The following is a 21,818-nucleotide window of genomic DNA, read 5'->3' as shown; positions in this document are numbered from 1 at the left end:
ATAGCAAAACCTTAAAGACAAATAAAAACTCCGTTGTATATAAATCATGAAGCAAGTGGTCAGTGCAAGAGCATCACCTGTGATTGATGGCGCTGTCTGCTCCACTCTTGCTGCGAATATTTCATTAAGCGAGCTCGGCATAGCCGCGCCATGCATCATAGCTTACAGCGGCTACCACGTCGACGCCCTCAGTCACTTGTCTTACTAATAATTAATACTCAAGTTTAATCTATGCCAATGCGACAAAAAATATTCACTGGCAAGTATACTTAGCATGAAGAACAACATGAAAAAGAATGCAAAACCATAAGTAGTGTTATTGATGTCTTTTACTATATTATTTAAAAGCATAATCGAGGTGTTAGCTCTGTTATGTTAGTAACTGTGTAGTTAGGATAGTCAAGCATTTTGTGTCATTGCAATTTCTATGGTTATTGAAACATTTAATATGAACAAGCATCAACCCTTAATCGATAAACAAATACATACACTAACATAAAACTTCAAAGACTAAGTAAAGTATACGTATCTTCGAAGATAAAATTTAAAGTTTTTATGTTATACGTAGGAATGTGAGCTTGAGTAAAGGAGGACACGCGAGTGCTCGGAATCGAGCCTTCTGGGGGGTTGCACGTACAGAACTTCAAACGGGTAAATTCAAGCACGGTTCGCTGGGAGTTTATTACCCTGCTCATATTTACACAATTGGAGTGGGTGTTAGCGGTCTAGGTGTGCGACCGACGCGACGCTACGAATATATCCTATTCCCCTCGGTACAGGTTCTTTTACGACGGAAATTCTTATCGCGAGTAAATATTCGCGAGTTAATATAATATAGTTGCCTGTGGGTGAAAATGTTCGATTAGATTAAAGCACAACGTTATCAATATCAAATTAATAAAATCGGTATACACTAACTTCAATGTGAATGGTCAATACGAGTGCTTTTGCAATTGTTCCAGTCCTTCTTCGCCGAGCAAAGGAAAGAAAACAAAAGCATGGAGGCATGAATGTCTGGTTAATTAAACAATAAAAGCGCTTAGAGAAATTATAAATGATAATGTGTACAACAGTATCTCTTCGCGCAGAGTGTAATGAATGAAGACACAACAAACGCTCGAAGAACGCGGGGCCAAGTCGGGTGATTAAGTGTCTCATTTAAATGCAGTCTCCCGATGCGGACGTCTCAAACGCAAAGGGAGCTCGCGGAAAACGGAAGACGGGTCTCTTCGTAAAGGAAAGAGAGGTATTTAAATTAGCGTAGTCTCTGAAAAAGTGCACTAACAACATTAGCGAATGGAACAATGGCCGGCGCACAAAGGAGCGGGGCTCGTCGACAAGTTAGCGTAGCGTGTTTACTCGTACCTATCTAATGCGAATACTACTTGCTATTCGTCCTTGCATATTAATATTTTTATATATATTTTATCTAAAATTTGTTAGTTTAGAATGATAATACGTTTGTACGCGTTATAGGGTGTCACTACAATTCAGGACTATCATTTCGTGTCAAAACGAAATAGGTTTTCTTTAATCCGTATTTAAAATACCTTGTGTTCCAAATGTTAACGTCTTCTTAATAATCTAGCTATAAAATGAGGTCGTTGTCAACAAGATTTCTTTTCTTATTCCAATACCTTTGACTGATTTAGGAAAAATTTGAAAGCTGACTTTTCACAACAATTAATTATTGTGGTTCTATGACACTTGAAGTACTTTGATTTTATAAAAGGCGTGACAAGAAGTTAAATGACTTTCTGGAGCACAAAGCGTCTGGAAAACAAATGCGACTATAGTGGGCACCCATCTATAATTCGACCCCTTGGAAGGTTGTTTAACCTTAACAATCTGTCCAACTGCCTGAATTGAGGCCACTAGCAGTTCCTTTTCTCACATTGATTCAATTGAAACTACGATAATTTTTACCACGGAATCTTTTATTTAATAACTCCAACTTTAATTTATTTGTGGTTAATATCTATTGGTTTATCTAAAGTAGTTATAAATTTAAATATTTTATTAGTGCTAGCCATAAACGTATTCTTTTATGCAGCAACATTGCAATATATTTTACAGGTGTGATATACGTTTTTTGAAGCGTTAGTGGAAACGGATTGATTATTAAGTATGTAGCAGAGTAAGTAAACATACATTGCAGTCTGCATTTTATTACAGCTATTAAAAATACAAAACAGGTGCGGCAGTCAGTATTGTAGGGCGTAAATATCGAGTGTCCGACGGCTACACTTCCCAAGGGGATCGGAGCATGGAAGTCGACGCTTTTCACTGTAAACGAGAGTGCAACCGTGTATAAAGTTATATGTTTATATATAAATATAGAAATACATGATAGGATGTTTAAAATGTACACATATTGTTAAGTTAAAATTTTTAGTGTATTTAATTTTTAATGTAGTATTAAAGGACTGTAATTTAATTCTTATATAATGAAAAGAATGCATTAAAACACATTACAATGTTAACAATTTGTGTCAAAATGATACAACATGAACTATATGAGTCCTTCAATATATCCGGCAAAATTATTAGGGAACATCCGGTCTACTTTTTATTTGATTGTTAATTTGATTAATAAGGTCAGATGTTTAATGCGGGATACAGGGACCCGAAGTTTACAGAGAAACACGGTTAATCCGCCCAAACAAATTAGTAACAACATTAATATATCCTCTGTATCCGCCAACTTCCCCGCAATAAGCAGAATGTATTAGTGTTATTTATCTTAGCTTGAGCGCCAGCAAAGTTTTAATTGCAAGCGCCGATACAATTTGCGTACAAATGAATTTATTCGCTGAATCCGTAGTGCACTCGCGATCGTGGGCGCGGAGGGGAGGTGGCGTGGGGCGCGGGGGCAGGGAGGCGGGGATTATCCGCGTGTGTCGAGCCGCTAATTGCGGGTAACGACAGTTCCGCCGCGCAGCCTCACACTCCCCCAACTCGCGCTTCCCAAACGCAATCACCACGCGCCCTTATAATGCCTGATATTCTAGTCAAATAGAGTTAATGTTCCTCTATCTCATTATGCTACACACGCAGTATCTAAACTGAATTGCGGCACTATTTCGTTCCGATATAAAAGGGCGTAGTAAATCAATGAGACAAAATTATTCAGGACTTAAAAGGAAGAGAAACAAAGTAATGTTGCATTGAGGGCAACGGAACTGGCACAGTAGCCAGTATTCGGGCAAACAAAAGGGTGATAGCGATGCGTGCGTAAATCACGCGGCGTACAATAACAGAGCCTCCCCGCCCAGCGCCTCGCCGCGCCGCCACCGAGCCTCCTACTGCCCGACGCTTCTATGACCGTTGGATATCATAAATCTGCCATTCGGAGATGGGTTTCTATGTCCATACAAATATCTGACGAACCGTAGATATTGTTCACAAGTTAATTATATTATAGGAAAATTAAACTTTACGTAGAGCAGCTAGTGAAAACTTAATTTAAAAAAATCTGTGAGCGAAAAAATTATGTTCCTATTTTCTTGCTTTTCAAAATTTACAAAACATTGAAAATTCAGTCATTTTACTATTCGGTTGAACAAAACAAATCTTTTTACAAATGTGATACAGTTACAATCGAAATTGGGCAGTATGCACAGTAACTCTTGGCGTTCGGTAACTTGGACACAACCGTATCGTGCGACATTCACTGCAATTATCGCCGCACAATGACCGTATAAATCTTCATGGAGTACTGTGTTCATCCTTGCATCTATAGAATGTTCAGTACTAAACGACCACAAATATTCCATTCCAGAATATACCGTTAAAATATAAGTAACGCGGTATACAGATTTTCTATTAAGAGAGAGCAATCATTGGAAATGATTAGTTTGACACAGATAAAACGAACCCAATTAATAACAACAAATAAGCATGATGTCTGTAAGAAATTAAGATCGGTCGATGCGGATCTGGAGCGCTATCTAATCTTACCTATACGTCTCGAGCCGAAGAACAAACAAGCCGCGAGTTGAGATTACGCTCCGAATAAATCAATGTTACAACGCGTTAAAATATTTAAGCTCACGATTAATGCCGGCTGCGAATTCTCGTCTTATCGCGGTGAAGCGCGCTCGGGGCAAGGCGCAGATGTTCAGGCGACCCGCGATCACCGGGTTCCACGGCGTATTAATCTCAACTGTATTCCAAACAAATCTCTCTTATATTTCATTGCAAATCTGTTTCCGAAAAAATACGCAGCAAAGTTTGACTAGACCGATAAGGTAACTAAAACATTTTAGATTTTCGCCCACGGCGAAAACCTTCGTTTCGTTTTACTACGCTGTCAATTTTTACACTGGCAACAAAATAAACTGATAAAACGAGAATATAAACGCCGAAGTAAAAGTGCCATCAATGTTTAACGAGCTGGCCTACGTCTCTACGCGATTGCCAATTAATGTATAATTTACGCGGATGATTAACCGGAAGCTTATCGTTCTCCGGTTATGTATCATGAAATTGCCATAGAAGTTTTACAAGGGCTCGTTAGGGCGGCGGTAACGATAACCGCACCAGATAACTGTTTCTAATCAGACGTAATGACACAGCGCCGCCTCGCGGCTTTCCCCCGCCCTGCATCGCTGCCGGAGACAGCGGCCCGCGCTTTGCCTCCCCTGCTCTTCATGTCATCTCTTGTTTAACTTACATATAGTTGGAGTAAACACAGCGCCATACCTATACATAAGTTCATAACTTAGAAATTTCAGACTGAGATAATTCTAAACCAGACATTAAAGTTATAAATAAGAAGTATTAGGTGCAATACTAGAATTAGCAAGAGACTCAGTCTGCACGGAATTATGAGAAAGAAAAGTTTTCTTCCATATTTTGTTTTTCATATCTCAATTTCAACGAGATAAAATGATCCGTTCCGGTGATACCTTCTAACATGTTTTCGCATTTAAAATATTAGTAACTAAAGTAAGAAGGAAGATTAATAATTTAGACGTTCAAAAAAATATTTTAACGTAAGTACCTAAAAAGCTAATGAACGAAAGTTAATTTTGTTTTAGAATTTAGAATCTTCCAAGACTTAAAATTTCTTAAGCTATTACAGTATTTTGTGAGAATATATTACCTAGAGAGACACAAAATAACAAAATTAAATTCGAATTCGATTTCATAAAGAAGTTTCCGAAGCGAAGAGGATGGATACTTTTGATATAACGATATACTGGCGGAAGTAATAAAATAAAACGATTTTACATCTCCAGGGGGAAACGAACGTTTTTGTCGAATGGGAAAAGTAGCGAGCGACTTCTCATTCCGCGATAAAATCGGGAACGTTTTACGACAATCTTCTATTCGATTACCGTTAAACAACAATCTTTAAAAAGTTTTATTCACTTTCTCATGCAAAACTGATGTCGTAAGAGCTAACGGATGGATTATGATGCTTTTTCTAAAGTTTTCGATTCTTAAATAAAAAATGTTTTTCTTATTTGGTTGTACGATGATATTCCGCTGGCGGAACACAGTACGATATTAATATTAGTGCACATTTTCATTTTTCATTGTACCGTGATTTGTAACATTTTTAAGTATAATAGCAATTAACAATAACATTTTCTAGTAAAATAATACAAAATTAAGACAAGCTTAACGTAATACTAAAAATGACAATCATTCTTTTAAAGTTCTCTTAAAAACATACAGAGTAATAAACCTTCAAAAATAATCAAGACACATGGTTCGATCATGCCTGAAATAGAACTTCAAATAAATGTATAAGAAAACCGAAACGATCAACGTGCCGAAGGCGATGTGGGCCGATATTTGCAATATGCGGTAATCGCGGCCAAATAAAAAGAAACTGGTCAGCTGCAGAGTGTCGCTCGGTAGTACAGTGAACCGGTCACGTCGGCGCATTTCGTATTATTTCCCTAGGACGTGTCACGTGACCTGAATAATGTAGGCATCGGCCGCAGCCGCGGCTCCCGTCCGCTCGGACCCTTCGCAAATAAACCGCTTTACGCACGATTCTCCAGCGGAGATTCATTATTCCAACTTTTGCTTACGATATCATAAAATGTAAAGTTCCCTTAGTTACGTAAACCTTTCGTTTACGGAAGGGCAAACGCGTCATAACTTTGAAATACATAAGCAAGTGGATGAAGACGCGAAAACAACTAGAGGTTTTATTTGCATATTAACTACTCTAAGAAAAGTTTTTGAAAAGAATTGTTATTTATAGCTTTGAGTATTCTTAAAAAAATCCTGTATAATTCGAAACAAAAGGTGTAATTTATTTAAATAAAATTTTCCCGCCAAGGATTACGTGAAATCTCATCTTAAGACCATTTGAATTTCTTATTTTATAACAAAGAATGTTTGAGTGGAAGCTGCTTGCCTGCACAGAGCAAGAACAAACTACGGTTAAGCTCCGAGTGGTCAAGTTAATAATGATGCTAGTATTTTATTATAAAAAATCCAATTTCTTAAGTAATGCGCAATTCTTTTATTTAAAAAAAAATGTGGGCATTTCACTGTGTAAAATGTTTTTGTTCACAATACACTAAATGGAGATGTACAAATGAACCTCTAGTACTACTCTCCGGGGTTACGGTGTAGCAGTTTATTGCACGGTGGGCTCGCTCATAACTACCCATTTACCTCCGGATAATGAAGGACAACAAGCAATGTTATGTTTATTTCAAAGTCCAGGACATAATGTCTCGCTTGTATACGTGATTCCCGGGTGAGAGACCCGCTCCGCCGGTACACATTCACACAAAAGTAATAAACATCTCTTTGTTGAGCGCCACACATTAATGTTAGCAAACTAAGATCGAAATTTTATATATATTCGTATTCAAGAACAGAAGTCATATAAAGAATTCCTTGGCTGTAACGTTTTCCTTTTATTTTAGAGCTATATTTCCTGCACTTTATCATCTAGAATAGAAAAGTCACCCACCTCGGGTTGCCTCGTAGCGCGGCGTGGTGAAGTGCATTAAATCCATTGTTATTTGTTCGCGTCATATCGGCTCCGTGGTCCAACAGCAAAGTCAATATGTCGTCCCGCTTTTTCGATATAGCATCGTGGAGTGGTGTGTCGCCTTCCGAATCCTATAAAACATACACATAAAAATATGTTAAAACGCAGATAGTATAAAATATGCAAAATGTTAATAAACTCTCATATACAGTGAAAGATAAAAGATAATGATAGTTAAATTCGTATAATATTCTGTTTATTACGAAAATCAGAAAATTAAATTTATAAAAAGATTATACAAGTATATTGGCAAAACGAACGAAGCAATTATATTTGAATAGTTGCAACTGACGTTCGGTCCTTGTAGCGAAAAGCTTATATCAATTTATTTAAAAAAAATGTAACGCAGTGACTGGTAACTCTTATGCAATGAAAATATGAGAACTTGATTTAAATGTGATTTATATCTTGCCTTAATTGTATTCTACATTAATTATTTTCTTGGAAATAATGCCAGCAAGTTATTAATATTATTTTAATTACTTTGAACTTGACTATTATTTTTTTCAATGAGAGCAGGAGTCATCTAAAAGGGAAATAAAAACATTCTGTTGACAAAAAGTTTCTAAAGTAACAAGATTTTAAAAAGGTCAAAGGTATATTCATTAAGGTGATGGAAGATTTTATTACATGTTAAATCAGACTAGGAATAAAATATTACTGTAGGTATGAAATATAATTGATTTGAAATTAACGAGTAAAAGAAACAAATCTAGTTGTTAAACGGAATACTTGTGCAGTTTATTATTTCGCAATATGAATAATATCACGACAATGCATCATACAATCTGGTTTGAAAGAGAATGAAATTAATAAATGAGTAGGCAACAGGTTGAGTTCGTGTAGTGGTATAGTGGTATAGTGGTATTGTCGCATAGCGCGCGGCATCAGCTGTGCGAGAGCGCGGCTGCTGAATTATACAGCAGCGCCCGTCTCGAGTATCGCGACAATTTTCTAAAACATCAAACCGCCCGAATGAATAATTGAGGCGGAGGAGAAGGCGTTTAGGGCGCGGATTATGGAGAGCTGCATAATTTAAAGGCGTCTCAGAGTAGTTAAGGCGAGCGAGCTCGGCTCCAACGATGCGCCGGGCGGTGCCCGAGCTGAATCAAAAACGGTGTCGAGTTCCGCAATATAGGGCGAACGGCGAATGGCGCAAAAAGCGCGGCCACCACGTCATTATCATAATCACCGGCGCTACGTGGTGTCGCCGCTCGCGCGCCCGGCCGTTCGCTTTGTGAGCGCGCGCTAAGAGAGCGCCGCGATGCGCTCTGTCATTACACAATTAATTTGCAAAATTGCAAGCGACCGTAAGATGAGTGCAGCTACTCTTGCAAACAAGCTGGATGTGCCTTTTTACTTTCTGTGCATCCATAACTTATGGAAAATTTCATAACGTCACAATAATAACATATTAAGAGATTATTGGAAAGAAAATGAAGAATCTTATATAATCCTATATTTTGTGTAACCACTGCGATCAATCACTCACTCCTACATGCTTAAATTTTAAATTTTGTAATGTTTTTCGTAATTAAAGTTGCATTTTACTAGAGAAAATAAACGTTCCTTAATACTTTATTTGACGTCAAACAAGACAGTTGTTAACTATAATATTTTTTAAAATAGTCCAACATTTTTATAGCAATCTTGTGCAATACCACGCGATTATGTTGTCAATTCAGTTTACGACAGAATTTTTGATTGCAATAAAACAGGCAAATATTGCAACAACAGTAAATACGTCACAGCAGTCACGGCATTTTCATGCAGATCTGTCGACAAGTGTCGTCGGTTCTTGTGGAATAAATTGCATCAAATAAATGCAAATGAATACAAAACATTCTCTTAATGTAACCGTTACATTGTCCTGTTGGACCACTTATCCGCTGTGATAGTTCTATAAACGCGATTGATAATAACTAACTTCTAACTAAATCAACTAAATGGCCACATAATACACAAATATTATCTGTTCATGTTAATCTCTTGATGAAACAAATAAATATGGATGGCTGCCAATTTCTGTAGGCAATTGATATAAGGTAGGCTCTCGCACAGACATGGATTAATTTCACATTGTACAGCTGCATCAAATATTAATAGTATTGGTTTTACACGGGGATATCGTGCGCTACAATTGATGTTGCTGTTTTATACGAACATTGTTACGAACCGTACATCAGCAGCACATTGTCACGAAGTCGAAGTTTATCTAAAAAAAGCAATAACAAAGTAGAAAATTCTCTCTAGAAATATGTAGCGACAGTGAACACTTTATTAGTGACAAAGTAATGGACAATTTATTCCTAAACTAATAACTACAATGACAATATTTTTTATCAGGCCAGAGTTAGTAGATGCAAAAGTTTAATAGATACGTAATTGTAAATGTCAAGAGTGCAACTCGAACTTAACATTAAAACTGTGTCGCAGAGCCGCAGGTCAGCAATCTACCTTTATTTAAGAGCGTTAGAAACTAGATCTCGACTCTTACGACACTCGGGGGATTTAGTGTAGTTACCTCTATTAAATGAAACAATATTATTATTCGACATTCTATAAATTATATGCTCACTTAAATATTACAGAAATAAAAGAAAGTTTAAAGTTTTCTAAGTAAAAAGTAGCAATGTAGCATTTTGAAGCAAGACATAATTCATTTTGTGATTGGTGTTTTACTCATTTTGCAGCATAGACAACATTTTATATTCATTGGTCTCGTCCTTATGAAATTGTTATCATAATATCATGTCAACACTTCTATTAGTTATAGTATTGCCACATCAAAAAAATTTGATAAGCGAAACAACTAAAAGTAAAACATAACATTTTACTGGGCATTCGAAATAAACCAGGAGGACAGGGGTTAGCCGTGGCTTTGTGTTCGAATCAAATAAAAAAAAAACAAAAAGCGACCCGCTCTCCAAACAATAACAACACAAAACAGCAAGGTAATTACTCAAAGATAAGAACAACGCGTTAGAAAATGTACGAGGCGGGAAAGGATGGCAGTCGGGGGGTGTGCGGGTTGCGGGGTGGTTAGTTGGGGGGAGGGTAGAACTGATGCCCGCGCTGATATCGCAGCGCCTGAAATGTACCTAAGCTTGATTAACCCCCTTTCATCTTTACAAATTTAATTAATTGATGATAATTATAATTAGTTACGTTGACTGTATGAAAGTGCATTTTTATCAATAACCTAAGTTGTCAAATAACCTGCCAATAATCAGAACAAACGAAAAATAATGACAGACAATTCTGTCCTTACAATTAAATTCTTATTTTTAGATATGACCAAAAACTAAGGATGAAACTAACATGACCAAACTTCAATTATATTCTAAGGTAATCGGGTTTACGAACGCACCGAGGACAAACCTACAAGCCAACATCAAACAAATATGTGCACCAACACTTGTATAATAAATCTAAGTTTATCGTATTTTCTAATTAAAATTCGTTTAACGTTTTCATAACAAAAGAAAGCATTAAACTACAAAAAGGTATATTCCAGCAGTGGCATTAAATCTAGAATCCGACGATGCGGTAATAATTCTCCGACACTGTCTTCCTGTCTGAATATAATACAATGCAGGTAGTCGGCACGGCAGCGGCACGGGCGGGGAGGACGGTGCGATTCTCACATCTACATAGTTAAACTTATAGTTTACTCAGTTTAAACTAAAATTACTGAACTAGATAAAGACGTTATATTGTGACTAGGATTTACAAAAATATTTGGTACCGATGCACTTGTTGCGAAAGAAACAAATTAGGTTTCTTCTAGAGCACACGTTATGATAAATGCTGACAAAAGTACAAACTGACCTTAAATCTCTCTTAACTTCTCCCTAAATCTTGCTCAACACAATAATCGTACAATGAACAAAAAACTATTAAAACTCAAAGGGCGTCCACTTTTAAAATTATTAGATAGGTAAATGATCAGATGGCCACCATTTAAATCTCATGGAAGGTTTTCATAAAGACATTGAGACACTGAATGAAAGAAAACAACTAATTGTTTAATTTCCAAGCCATTTAGTGCAGTAATGAGGGTGGATTATTCACGGGCCATATACCGTGGCGCCGCGACTAACGCTTTCCCCGCGACGCTCGCGCACATCAATTTGTGTCCAACTCTCGCTTCGTCACGATACATTACACAACAAACGCTTCTTTAAACGGTAATCCTTCAAGAAGAAAAGTCTTTATAACTATTAAAACTATTCAATAAAATCAGATTTATCAAGTCACATATAGGTAGAAAAACAAATTAAAAAAGCTCTTTTCCAATAATATACGACCATAGATAGGAATGTAGGTACTAATTAATACTTTTCATAATAAACAATGGAAACAAACCATGGAAAACCAAAACCATTCGTCATCGCAATTCAAATCAACAATGGAAGTACAAAGCAATTTCTATGATAAATGGTTACTTACCAATTATTGGGGCGGACGGAGTAATTTAAAATTCATGGATATTCGGCGCCAGATAAAATATTTAGCGCGTGGTGAAATGCAAAATTGGAGTTATTAACTAACTGAATTAATTTGGCAATTCATATCGTGTGGCAATTATCGAATGGCTCACAGAGTTAAGCAATGCGTCGGCGTCGCAGCAGCGTCCTGCACCCTCATCATGCCTTGATTGATTGTACGGAATTAAGCCTGCGCGCCTCCATGCATGCGCCTCAATATGCGAACATTAACAATTAAAATTTATCGATGTAAGCAAAATAAATAAGGCCCATGCATTAAATCCTGTATCGCTATGAGATTTAAAAGAATGAAACTGCTGCCAATTGACAACTGATTTATAATGCAGCTTAAAATTTATTTATTTCAACTATTTTATCCTTTGTTCTGAATTTGCTATTTAACGTTTTTATTTAATGCGTGAATTGAGGAAAGAAAATATTGTCAATAAAATGTAAGTACTATATAATAGTAAAAAATGAAGGAAAAGAAGTTAGTAGCATCGTAGCACGCCACAGACGATTGTCGCTTTAATATCTCATCCACGTAAATCTTTTGATTCAGTGCGACCGCAGCCGCGGCGCGTTTTGCTTTGCCCGCAGATATTGGAAAACTGTGATATATACCAGTCTGAGAGAATTACCATGCAATCTGCTTCTAACTATTTCCACAAATGTTGTTTTCACACTTACGAGTATTGCTTTGTATGCAAAGCTAGTCAGTGTAATATGATTTGCACGAATGCTGATAAAATAATCCTACATGTTGGAATAGTTGATTTGATAATTCACGTGGCTTTCATTTGGTTAATTTAGCTTTAAACTAATCTAACATTACCTTAAGCTAAATACTATTAACTGACTGCTATTAGCGATGATGTTCCCCGTAACAGGGAGTTATAATTTAGAAGTTGATCTTTACCATTTCTAATTTAACTACTAACTAAAAACAACGTTTTCGACACTCATATCATCTAAACTTTTCCCCAAAGAGCGACGTAAACATTGTCGATGGATATCGCACCACTTTTCCAATATATATTGGTAACTTTCGAATAGTTAGGCAGTGAATACGGGAAAGGCAAGTATTTATTGGGTGAATATTACTGTGATGCGGGTGTGTTCGCTGAGATTACGGTGTGGGATGCGAGTCCTCCCGCCTGCTATCGGTGCGGACGACAGGTGTCTGGAATGTCGCACAAATCGTAATCGAGGGTCAAAATATCCCGATCCTCCGATACCTTATTGTTACTTCGTATTTTATGGTATCGATTGCACTAATTTTAAAATTACAATCATGATACATATGTATTGGTTTTAACGAGAACTAAATAACTTATTAATAAGCTTTAAAATGTGTTTGTCTAAGCTTATGAATGCAATATAAAATGTAATGCCTCCTATTAACAGTCATATTGATTGGACTGGTAATAAATTGTAAAACTTGATCTACAAAAAACCCTGAAAACGAAAGACTTAGGAAAAGGACCGGCGTAATAAAATATAAGTAGAGGCGAAGAAAGGAAACATAAAATTTCAGGTGACGTCGGTCCTTCCATAAATTTATCGACAGCTCGTGGTAACAGGCTATAAGGAAAATATTTATGAAGTAAAACAGCGAGGGCACGAATTTCATTAGTTAATTATCTGGTCTTGAGAGTAAGAGGCTGAAAAGCCGTTAATTTCTATTGATTTTGCGGTAGCGCCTACTTTCGTCTTATTATATTTTGCGAGGCTTCTCGACGAACGTATAAATCATGATATGAAAAAGGTGGGGAAGAGTAAGGCAAATTTATCATTGTGATTGCATGGAGGAGTATGTGCCCCGCGTCCTCCTCAATATCTATCTATCGATAGGACGGCCGCCACACGTGCCAACAACGGCCGCCAAACCGATGGATATATGTCCAGCCATTTACTTAATAAATTCCAAGCGAAAAAAATCATTATAAGGCAGAGATTCTGCTTAAAGACGCGATTGCTTACCGCTTGTATAAGTCATAAAAATGATTAACAATAAATTAATGAACAACAGAAAATAAACACACCATTTTGCAAACATTATATTTAAAATGCGACTTATAATATAACTGACTAAAGATATAATTAAACGACAGTAAACAGCTGAAAGTAAACAAATTTGGGATAAGAATCCCACAAAGCTGCAACATAGTCAAAATTAAAGCTTCGAATGTAAGTCCGGCGCTGCGGTCCCATAACGTGGTATTAGTGTAGCGGTGGCTGGCCATTGTTTGTCGTGCGCTCTATTCCGACTGTATAAGACAAAGTATCCTACTTTGTACACAAACATAGTCGTCTTCTCTTTAATACTTAGAAACAAAGCTTCGTATAAAACTTGACGCGTTTAGTGAACTTTACGCCCACTATATTACCCTTTACTACATTATTTAAGCATACATAATCCAAATACAATTTTGCCGCAGAAAATCTCATCCAGTTGGTTTACTAATCCGGAGCATTCGGATTTTATTTTCATCCGGATTTATGGGCTTTCATGTATGGTAAAACCAATATCCGCTAAAATGTGCTACATACTATTTTTTATCGAATTTGTACATATATTGTATGTGTGAGTGCCAACTTGCTGCTTATGTAGTTTTTGTTGACATTTTTCTACTTTAGGTAAAGTGAAAAAATCTTCATAAACTTTAAACAAAACTCATAGGAATTTGTTAAAACATCAAAAAACTAAGGGTTTATCATAAAGAGTAAAATCAAAAACTACTGAAGTAAAAATAAGATCTAATAGTTTCTCACAATTGTAATTTTATTGTAAATTATTTGATATGATTTAATAAATAACGCTATTGTTAAAGTGTTTTATAATTTTACATAAGCATATTTGAATCGTCCAGTCGGAATGGAATGAGGCTGGCGTCAGACAACATAGTACACCATGCGTAGCGTTTAACAGAGCTATCTCCAACCGAATTGGCACGTTTAATTGAACGCCTGTTTCAGCCATTAGCGTTCGGGACAACAGTTATTGGCAGTGGGCGTACGTCGGCGTCGGCCGGGTCGCTCACATCACATCAAGTCTGGGCAAAATCTACGAGCCGTGCGCTGTATTCTGATGTTAAAACACTAAACGACACTGAAATGGGGACTTTCGATACGACACCTGACGTATTTATGTTTTATCGGGCCACGACTAAATCTAAAATCGAACAAACGTTTGATCATTTTATGAAAATGTTTTACGAAATATCATTCTTTCTGAATGTGACACGGCCAATAAATCCCATAATGGTGTCGTAAAATTTCGGCGGTATTATCTTGGGAAAACCCGGCTATTTTACATTCACCTGCGAGGTTTCCCTCCGCATCCAATTTATGTTAGTGGGCACAAAACGAACGCTGACAAATGTGAAAATAAAATGAACATACGTTTTATCTGTACGCCAGCGGAGTCGGTTACCGAGCGCGGCGCGGCGGGGGCATGGAGGGAGCGCGGGGCAGGGGTAGCGTGCCTCGTGCCTCTCATCAAGCCTTTCAGTTTCGCGACGAATCGACTGCCTTTGCCGGAATTTTAATAAGTAGCGTTAAACCACTTACGTTTGCTTTTACTCTTACTTTTTGCTAAACTTCATTTTAAAACGTATTAATAACGAAATACTTTTTTGGCATAATGATTTTAGGTGTATAAAGACGATTTCACTTGTTGTATAAAGCAACTTGATGTTTAAATCTGTTTCTGTAAAACGTTCAATGGTTTTTCTGGTGAGATGTAAATTTATCAATACTTGAAACACGGCTTTAGGATATAAATAGGTAATATTAGATACATACATTACTTTGCTAATTTACGAACATAATATACTTCGTGAATAGTATTTAGAAAGTATCTTTATACAAATCTTACATTTACGGTGTTTTAGAAAAGAATAAATCAATTTATAATAGATAAAAAATTTACATTTGAGAAATTACTTTAAAAGATTTTATTTGTAGAATCGTAGATTTCCTTAAGATGCAAAGAACCGCTGCAGTTTGTAGCTGACATTTATTATGGAAACGTCTTAAAAGCGTCTCTGGACTTTGCAACCACTCGCGCAGTTTCTACTTAGCTGTACACAGCACCGGGCTACGCGCGGCTACGAGGCGGCTACGAAGCGGCTACGGGGGAAACTAAGTGGAACTTTTCCCAGGTTGTCGTATATAAAAAGAATTCTTAAGGATACTTACTGTTTGCAACTTTATCTAAAGCTTGCAAATAACGTTTAGTTGTAATTCTAAAAACAAGTTTCATTGATTTAATTTCGATGTTTCTGATAAAGATCTTTTAGAAATTAAAGATAACGTTAAAATAAACCATTGTATGTATATTAATAATATACTTGGTAAATTATACAAAAAGTAAGATTAGCTTCAAGTCAACTGTTATTATAGGGGATCTTCGGCTGTAATGCCATCGTAATCTGATTCTATGACTTTAGCCTCTGATTATCACAGCTTGTGCTATGTGCTATTTGCGTACGCCTGTTATTCCAAATAGGCATAATTGCTGCCTGCCGAACCGTAAGTCATCGTATTAACGCCGTAATCCGTATATAGAGGTATCCCCTCCCGGCGCAGGTAAGCGCAGGCTTAGCAGTAAAACGTAGTGATTACATTGTGAAGCTTGGTACTCGGAGTAAAGTTGCTCCAGTTATCGTAAAATTGATTGGCACAGACAGAACTATTCTGTCTTACTTGTGAGTACTGTAATTATTATAATTACTCTCCATCAGAACTAAATATCTGAATACATTTACAAGTTTATTTGTTTTTTACATTTCTTTTAGTTATCAAATGGCATGTAATTTACTTGTAAGTTTTTAATATGTCCACAATTAATTTAATGTATTAAAAATTAAGTGAGCTATTGTTAATTTTTACTTTAAACGCGCAATTCATGATAGTAAAATATTCGTCGTTTTTCTTCCATACCATACAGAACCATTACGGTGCTTTTGTTAACTTAATTTTATCTAAAAGCTGTTTGCTGTTCCTTTCATGTTCTAAAGGGTGAATGAAACTGCAACAAAGATCGGACTACTAAATAAGGAAGAAATATGAAGGAGAAAATTGGATATCTTATAACATCTTAACTGTATTCTATGTAGATAAATGATTTAAAAGCTGTTAGCGCTACTTTTACTTTGTTTTTAAGTTGGATAAGCATTTTTGTCTGTTGTAATTTGTCAATAAGGTTATGGTATACGAAGCCCACTGCAAAGTAAATATACATAAGTTCATATGGATACACCACACAATAAAAAAAATCAAACAAAAATTACTTGGACATTAAGTTTTTATTTGAGATGACTACCGACTGGATTTCGTGACCCTCATTTAATATGAATATTAAAGTTATTGGATTCTCCTTACACCTACTAAGCAGCGTTATTCGACGGCTAGACGGTGGTGGCGTTGGCGGTGAGAAACGATAACATCGCGCTCCTAAATTACGTAGGGACAGAATGATAATGAGAAACGAACGTAATACTAGTTTCACACAAGGGTAGCACAATGAGCCGGTGCAGTAGAACAACTGCTTTGGACAGAAACTGTGGGTTCAAACAATAGCAGTACTGTCTGTCCGACTGCCGCATTGTTTTGCCCCCGTTTGAACTTTGTGTAATACAGGTGTGAGGGCGAACGCACCGCCGGGAGCAACGATAGCGGCGCGGCTCGTAAAACTACACCCGGCTCCGACACTCGCCTCCTCTACACACAATTTGTCACAACTAAGTTCCCAACTCCTGATATGATGTAACTAGAATAACATTTACGAACATTTTACGCTTATCTTGTTTGCTTATTACGTGTAACACTAGCAGACCTAGAGGGTACGGTACTGTGAAGTACTTTCATAAAATGCAAAACTTAAATTAGTTACAACGAATGATACATTTTTCGTCATTTGAAGGAAATTATTTATCCAGTAAACAGGTTTACTAATTAATTTAATAAACGCTGCTTCGTCAAATTATTTTCAATTTAAAAATTCTGAAGTAAAAGTAATGATAAACGAAGCAACAATTTAATGTAACATTAAAAGAAAATTTACGGTACTACGGTACTTTAATAACGATATTTCCAGGAAAATAAATAAAAAGTAATAAAGTAGAAAAAAGAAATAAATCTTGCAAAAAGCAATAATACGCTAAAAATACAGGGTCACACGAAATTGTGAAACGTTTATTTCGCTTACTTTTTCATCTGCATTAATTTACTTTAATAATACAAAAGTGCTTTAGCGGCCGGTGAGCTATTTCCCATAGTCCCAGAGTAATTACACGGCGCGGCTCACAAAGGGCGCGAGCGGAGAGCGCCGGCGATCGCGCCGCCCCGAGTGCTACCATTTATGCGTTGCCATGCCTCTATAACTACGTTACTAACACCACTGAATTTCACTCATGAAACTGCAAAATCAAGCAATAACTTTTTTCGCCGCATCGAAACGTGCACCGTTTAACTGAAAAATATCGAAACGTATCGAGTCAGCTCGAATGTAGTGTGATTTAAGATGGAATAAAAATACGTGCCTGCATTTTCTGATCACGACGGAGACGATGAGATTTTACGACTAAATATTTTTTATAACAATTATTATTCTACACAGAATAATAGAAGATGATTGATAATTATCAACCATTTAAATTTGCAATTAAAGATGATGTGATAATAATGATGTTGCACTTTGTACAAACAAATTAATACATGACAAACATAAATTTACATAAACAACATTGTTGTAAGTCAAAAATGCCAATACATTAAACGAGGTTAAAAAATTCGTAGCATTTATTTATTACCTTCTACAACTTATTAGATTAAAAACAAACTTATTAAACAATTGCATAATTAAACTTAACAACAGTTCGGGTACATTTTACATAAGAAGCTCTCATGTAGCTCGTCTCATATTCATACGGGCACCGACAGCGTAGCGGCAGTGCAGCCTAATGAAGCTGTAAAGGAACGAGAAGAGGCGAGCTGACGCCATCGCCGCGACGTCCCGCACCAGCTGTTGTGAACACAAGACATTGTACTGCACTCGTTAGCATTTATTGCACTTCTCTTACACTTCCTTAACTACGATACCAACTAACTTTAACTGTTACATAACAATACAGACATTTAGAATAAAGAAATACGAAATTACTAGCAAAGTAACGTTGTCTAAAATTTTACAATCTCTGTGAAAGCAATTGATACAGGGTTGAAGTGATTTTTTATTAGTGTACAAGTAAGTTTTATTATAGAGATTTTTTATGATCTGCTTTGTTTTAAATTAAAGTTAGTAAATACAACTTTTCATAAATAGACTTGCACCACTTTTAAAATAAATGTTTCATCCACATACTGTAAAGAACTGTAAGCCAACACGTGTGCAAAGCAAGAAATCAGTTCAAATGTAAAAAGCAGCGGCAGGGGAGAATGGTGCAACGGGGAATAACTGAACAGCACATTCAGATCACGGCGCCATGTTGAGAGCCGCGCAGCGAGGTGAGAGGCGCGGGGCAACGAGTTCGGCGCTCTGTGATGGCCCCCGCGCTGCTCGCCACACACCGTACTTATAATCTAATATTCGCAATTTACGAGGATCACGGAAGAGGCCCGCAGGGAGCAGTAGCACTGTCATCGCGCCACCGTACCTGCCGCTTGCACTTACCCCGACATTAACTCTATCGCTGTAGCTTTTTTACGTTTTTACGACATTAATGTTAACGTACCGTTGAGAATAGCTTATATATTTTATGAACGTACGAGGAAAAGAGAAATTCGAGTTTATATAAAGGGAAAGGAAATCTTATCAAGAGAGCTGTTTCATTTTTATTTGGTCGGTGAACTATAGGGCACGTCTTTTAAAATCGAAAGCATATAACAAAAATTGCTAGCTGCGCTCGAAGGAAATTTAACGATTATTCAAAGGGCCATTGTGTATGAATGTGGATTGCTCGAAGCTATTGTAGTTTCCACCACAAAGGCCAATATGGATTTTGATACGCTTACGTAAATCTGTCTAATGCACATAATTATGCGTATAAGAAAACTTTTACTAATATTTTTCCATTACAGATGTATTAAAATTATTGTTGTATAGAAATTAATATCAAGCTGTTGTATCCCCATGTTGTTTTAAGAAAAAAGAAGTTTCAGCAAACACATTACGTTTTCAACAAGGTTATTAGGAGAATTAACGCAATCCGAAGAGGTATAGCATAAAAGGCAACATAAACTAGAAACTGAAATAAGTGTTTTAAGAATATACACAGTTTTCAATACGACTCGAGCAAGCAACTCGACGTGAACGTTAATAGCATTCAGTTGAAACTCCAGGAAAAGCGGTTCTTAGGGAGACTCATCGGGCCGAATTGTTACTTGGAGCCCGGAGCTGGGGAGGATCTATAAATTACCAAAACGACAACTCGTTCCGCGCAAGATAAAGCCCTGCCACAAAACAATGCTCCAGACGAGTGTTTTACTCGTAACTCGACTCTATAATATCGTATCTTTATGAACTGTTAGCTCGACAAAAATATGCCATTAAATTGTAAAATATTAAGTATCATAAGAAGCGCAAAGAAAATTTTAATAAAATTATTTCTTAAATCTTTGTTGAATTCGCCATATTTGCTAAGCTACTTGATCTCATAACCTATTTAAATTCGAAAGAATTTGTACCTACACGAGAAATTTCAAGTAAATAACTGAAAGACTAGTTGGTATTGAAACTTTTTAATACGAAATTCTTAAACTAATAAGAAACCGAGCAAAAATAACTGCCTCTAATTAGGACTTCTTTTGCAATTCTCAAAGAAAGTACTTCAGAAATCTCGTTGCTATAAATCCTACAGTACAAGCGAGAACGGCTAGTTAGTCGTAAACTACTTAAAGAAAATGGAAGTCTAAAGAAACGATGGGCTAGTGTAAAGAAAAGTTCCTTAATATCGTACTCTGTTCTACAAAAGCTATTTCATCAAAAACTTTAGTGAAATAATAAATTGTTTGTTCGTTTTTGTTCGGCGCAAATTTTTTCAGCATCAAATCCCCGGGGCATTGCCAGTGAATGTAGCTGTTGTAATTTGTGCATGTCGTTTTTGTCAATTCAGATAGCGAATAGAATAAAAAAAAACATAATCTTTTCGCGATCATTTTTGCTTTGCTGACAACACATAATTAACAGATTATTTATATAATGTGACAGTTATAATTGACCACAAATGAACAGTGTTAACTAAACAGTTCACTATTCAATTAAAACGGTCGGATCTGAGCGTCTGCACCGGGCTTTAGTTGTCAAAAAACGTATGCCTTAAATTCTATTATTTTTTCAATGACAGCGTAATCAACTTAAGAAAGTTGTGGTTCCTCTTAACGAATTTAACTCGGAACAAACTTATATAAATGCAGAACCCGATGTACTCTTTTTATACTCAGAATAAGTTAAACTGTTCAGAAATTCACGACTATCCCCAATTTGGTTCGCGCTCAAAGGCGAACGTTTCTGAACTTCCAATAATTTAATAAAGAAACTTTATTGGAGTTAGGGAGGCGTGCGTGGCTGGCACGCTCGCCGCAAAAAGCCGAAAACTTTGATTCAATTAAAACATAAAGTTGGAGGAAGAAGTTGCCGGCGCAGTCAAGTGTTCTACGGTGCGGTGTGGTGACTGCCGCGCACAACGCACAACACCACTTCAGCGGGTCGCATCGCGCACCGCGCACGAGACAACACCCAAGCGCGTCCCTAAATCACATCGTAAGCCCAATAACACGAGCCTGTCGTTTATATTGAATACCCGGCTCACCTTTTTTAATTTAGAAAATTTATTTCCATTGTATTATAATTTAGAAATGAATTTTAATGGATAATTCGCGATGGACAGATTTTATGAACAAAAAAGGTGTCAGGTCCGGTGGGATGCGGCCGTGTAGCCTGCGAAAGCCGCTGGTAGGGAATAAGGGGTGACGAGCATTGTTATGCAAATTGAGGTCGTTATTTCGCTACGAGTGAGGAAAGAGCGCGACAGCGACCGCCCTACAGCGCCCCGCGAACTTCACCGCCCGCGCAACACGATTTACATAATTGGTAATACAAGTACCTACGTATAGTTATAATAAACGGGAGTCGCCGGCTACAGTGTGACTCCAGCCAGCGTAATCTTAACTTCATCACCTGGCTGTTTGACATAACGCACATATTTAGTATTAAATGACTTGAAAATTGCTACTGGAATTCCTTAAAAGAAATATTAAGGATAGACCTGCGATTTCGAAACTTTCCACAAAATTCT

The 21,818-nt window shown here is 36.8% G+C and overlaps 1 protein-coding gene across 1 annotated transcript in view; it reads right to left on the bottom strand.

Moving 5' to 3' along the window:
• The window catches only part of LOC106099438 (E3 ubiquitin-protein ligase mib1), a 118,653-nt gene that overhangs the window by 69,178 nt on the left and 27,657 nt on the right, over positions 1-21,818 (bottom strand). The window contains exon 12 of the mRNA XM_013277997.1: positions 6,947-7,098. Within this exon, the coding sequence (XP_013133451.1) occupies positions 6,947-7,098 (152 nt within the window). The remainder of the gene's footprint in view (positions 1-6,946; positions 7,099-21,818) is intronic.

Source organism: Papilio polytes, unplaced genomic scaffold (genome assembly GCF_000836215.1).
Source record: "Papilio polytes unplaced genomic scaffold, Ppol_1.0 DF824102.1, whole genome shotgun sequence".
In the NCBI taxonomy this organism is placed as follows: Eukaryota; Metazoa; Arthropoda; class Insecta; order Lepidoptera; family Papilionidae; genus Papilio; species Papilio polytes.
Note: the sequence above shows the minus strand (reverse complement) of the source record. Positions and strands in the feature narration are given on the sequence as shown.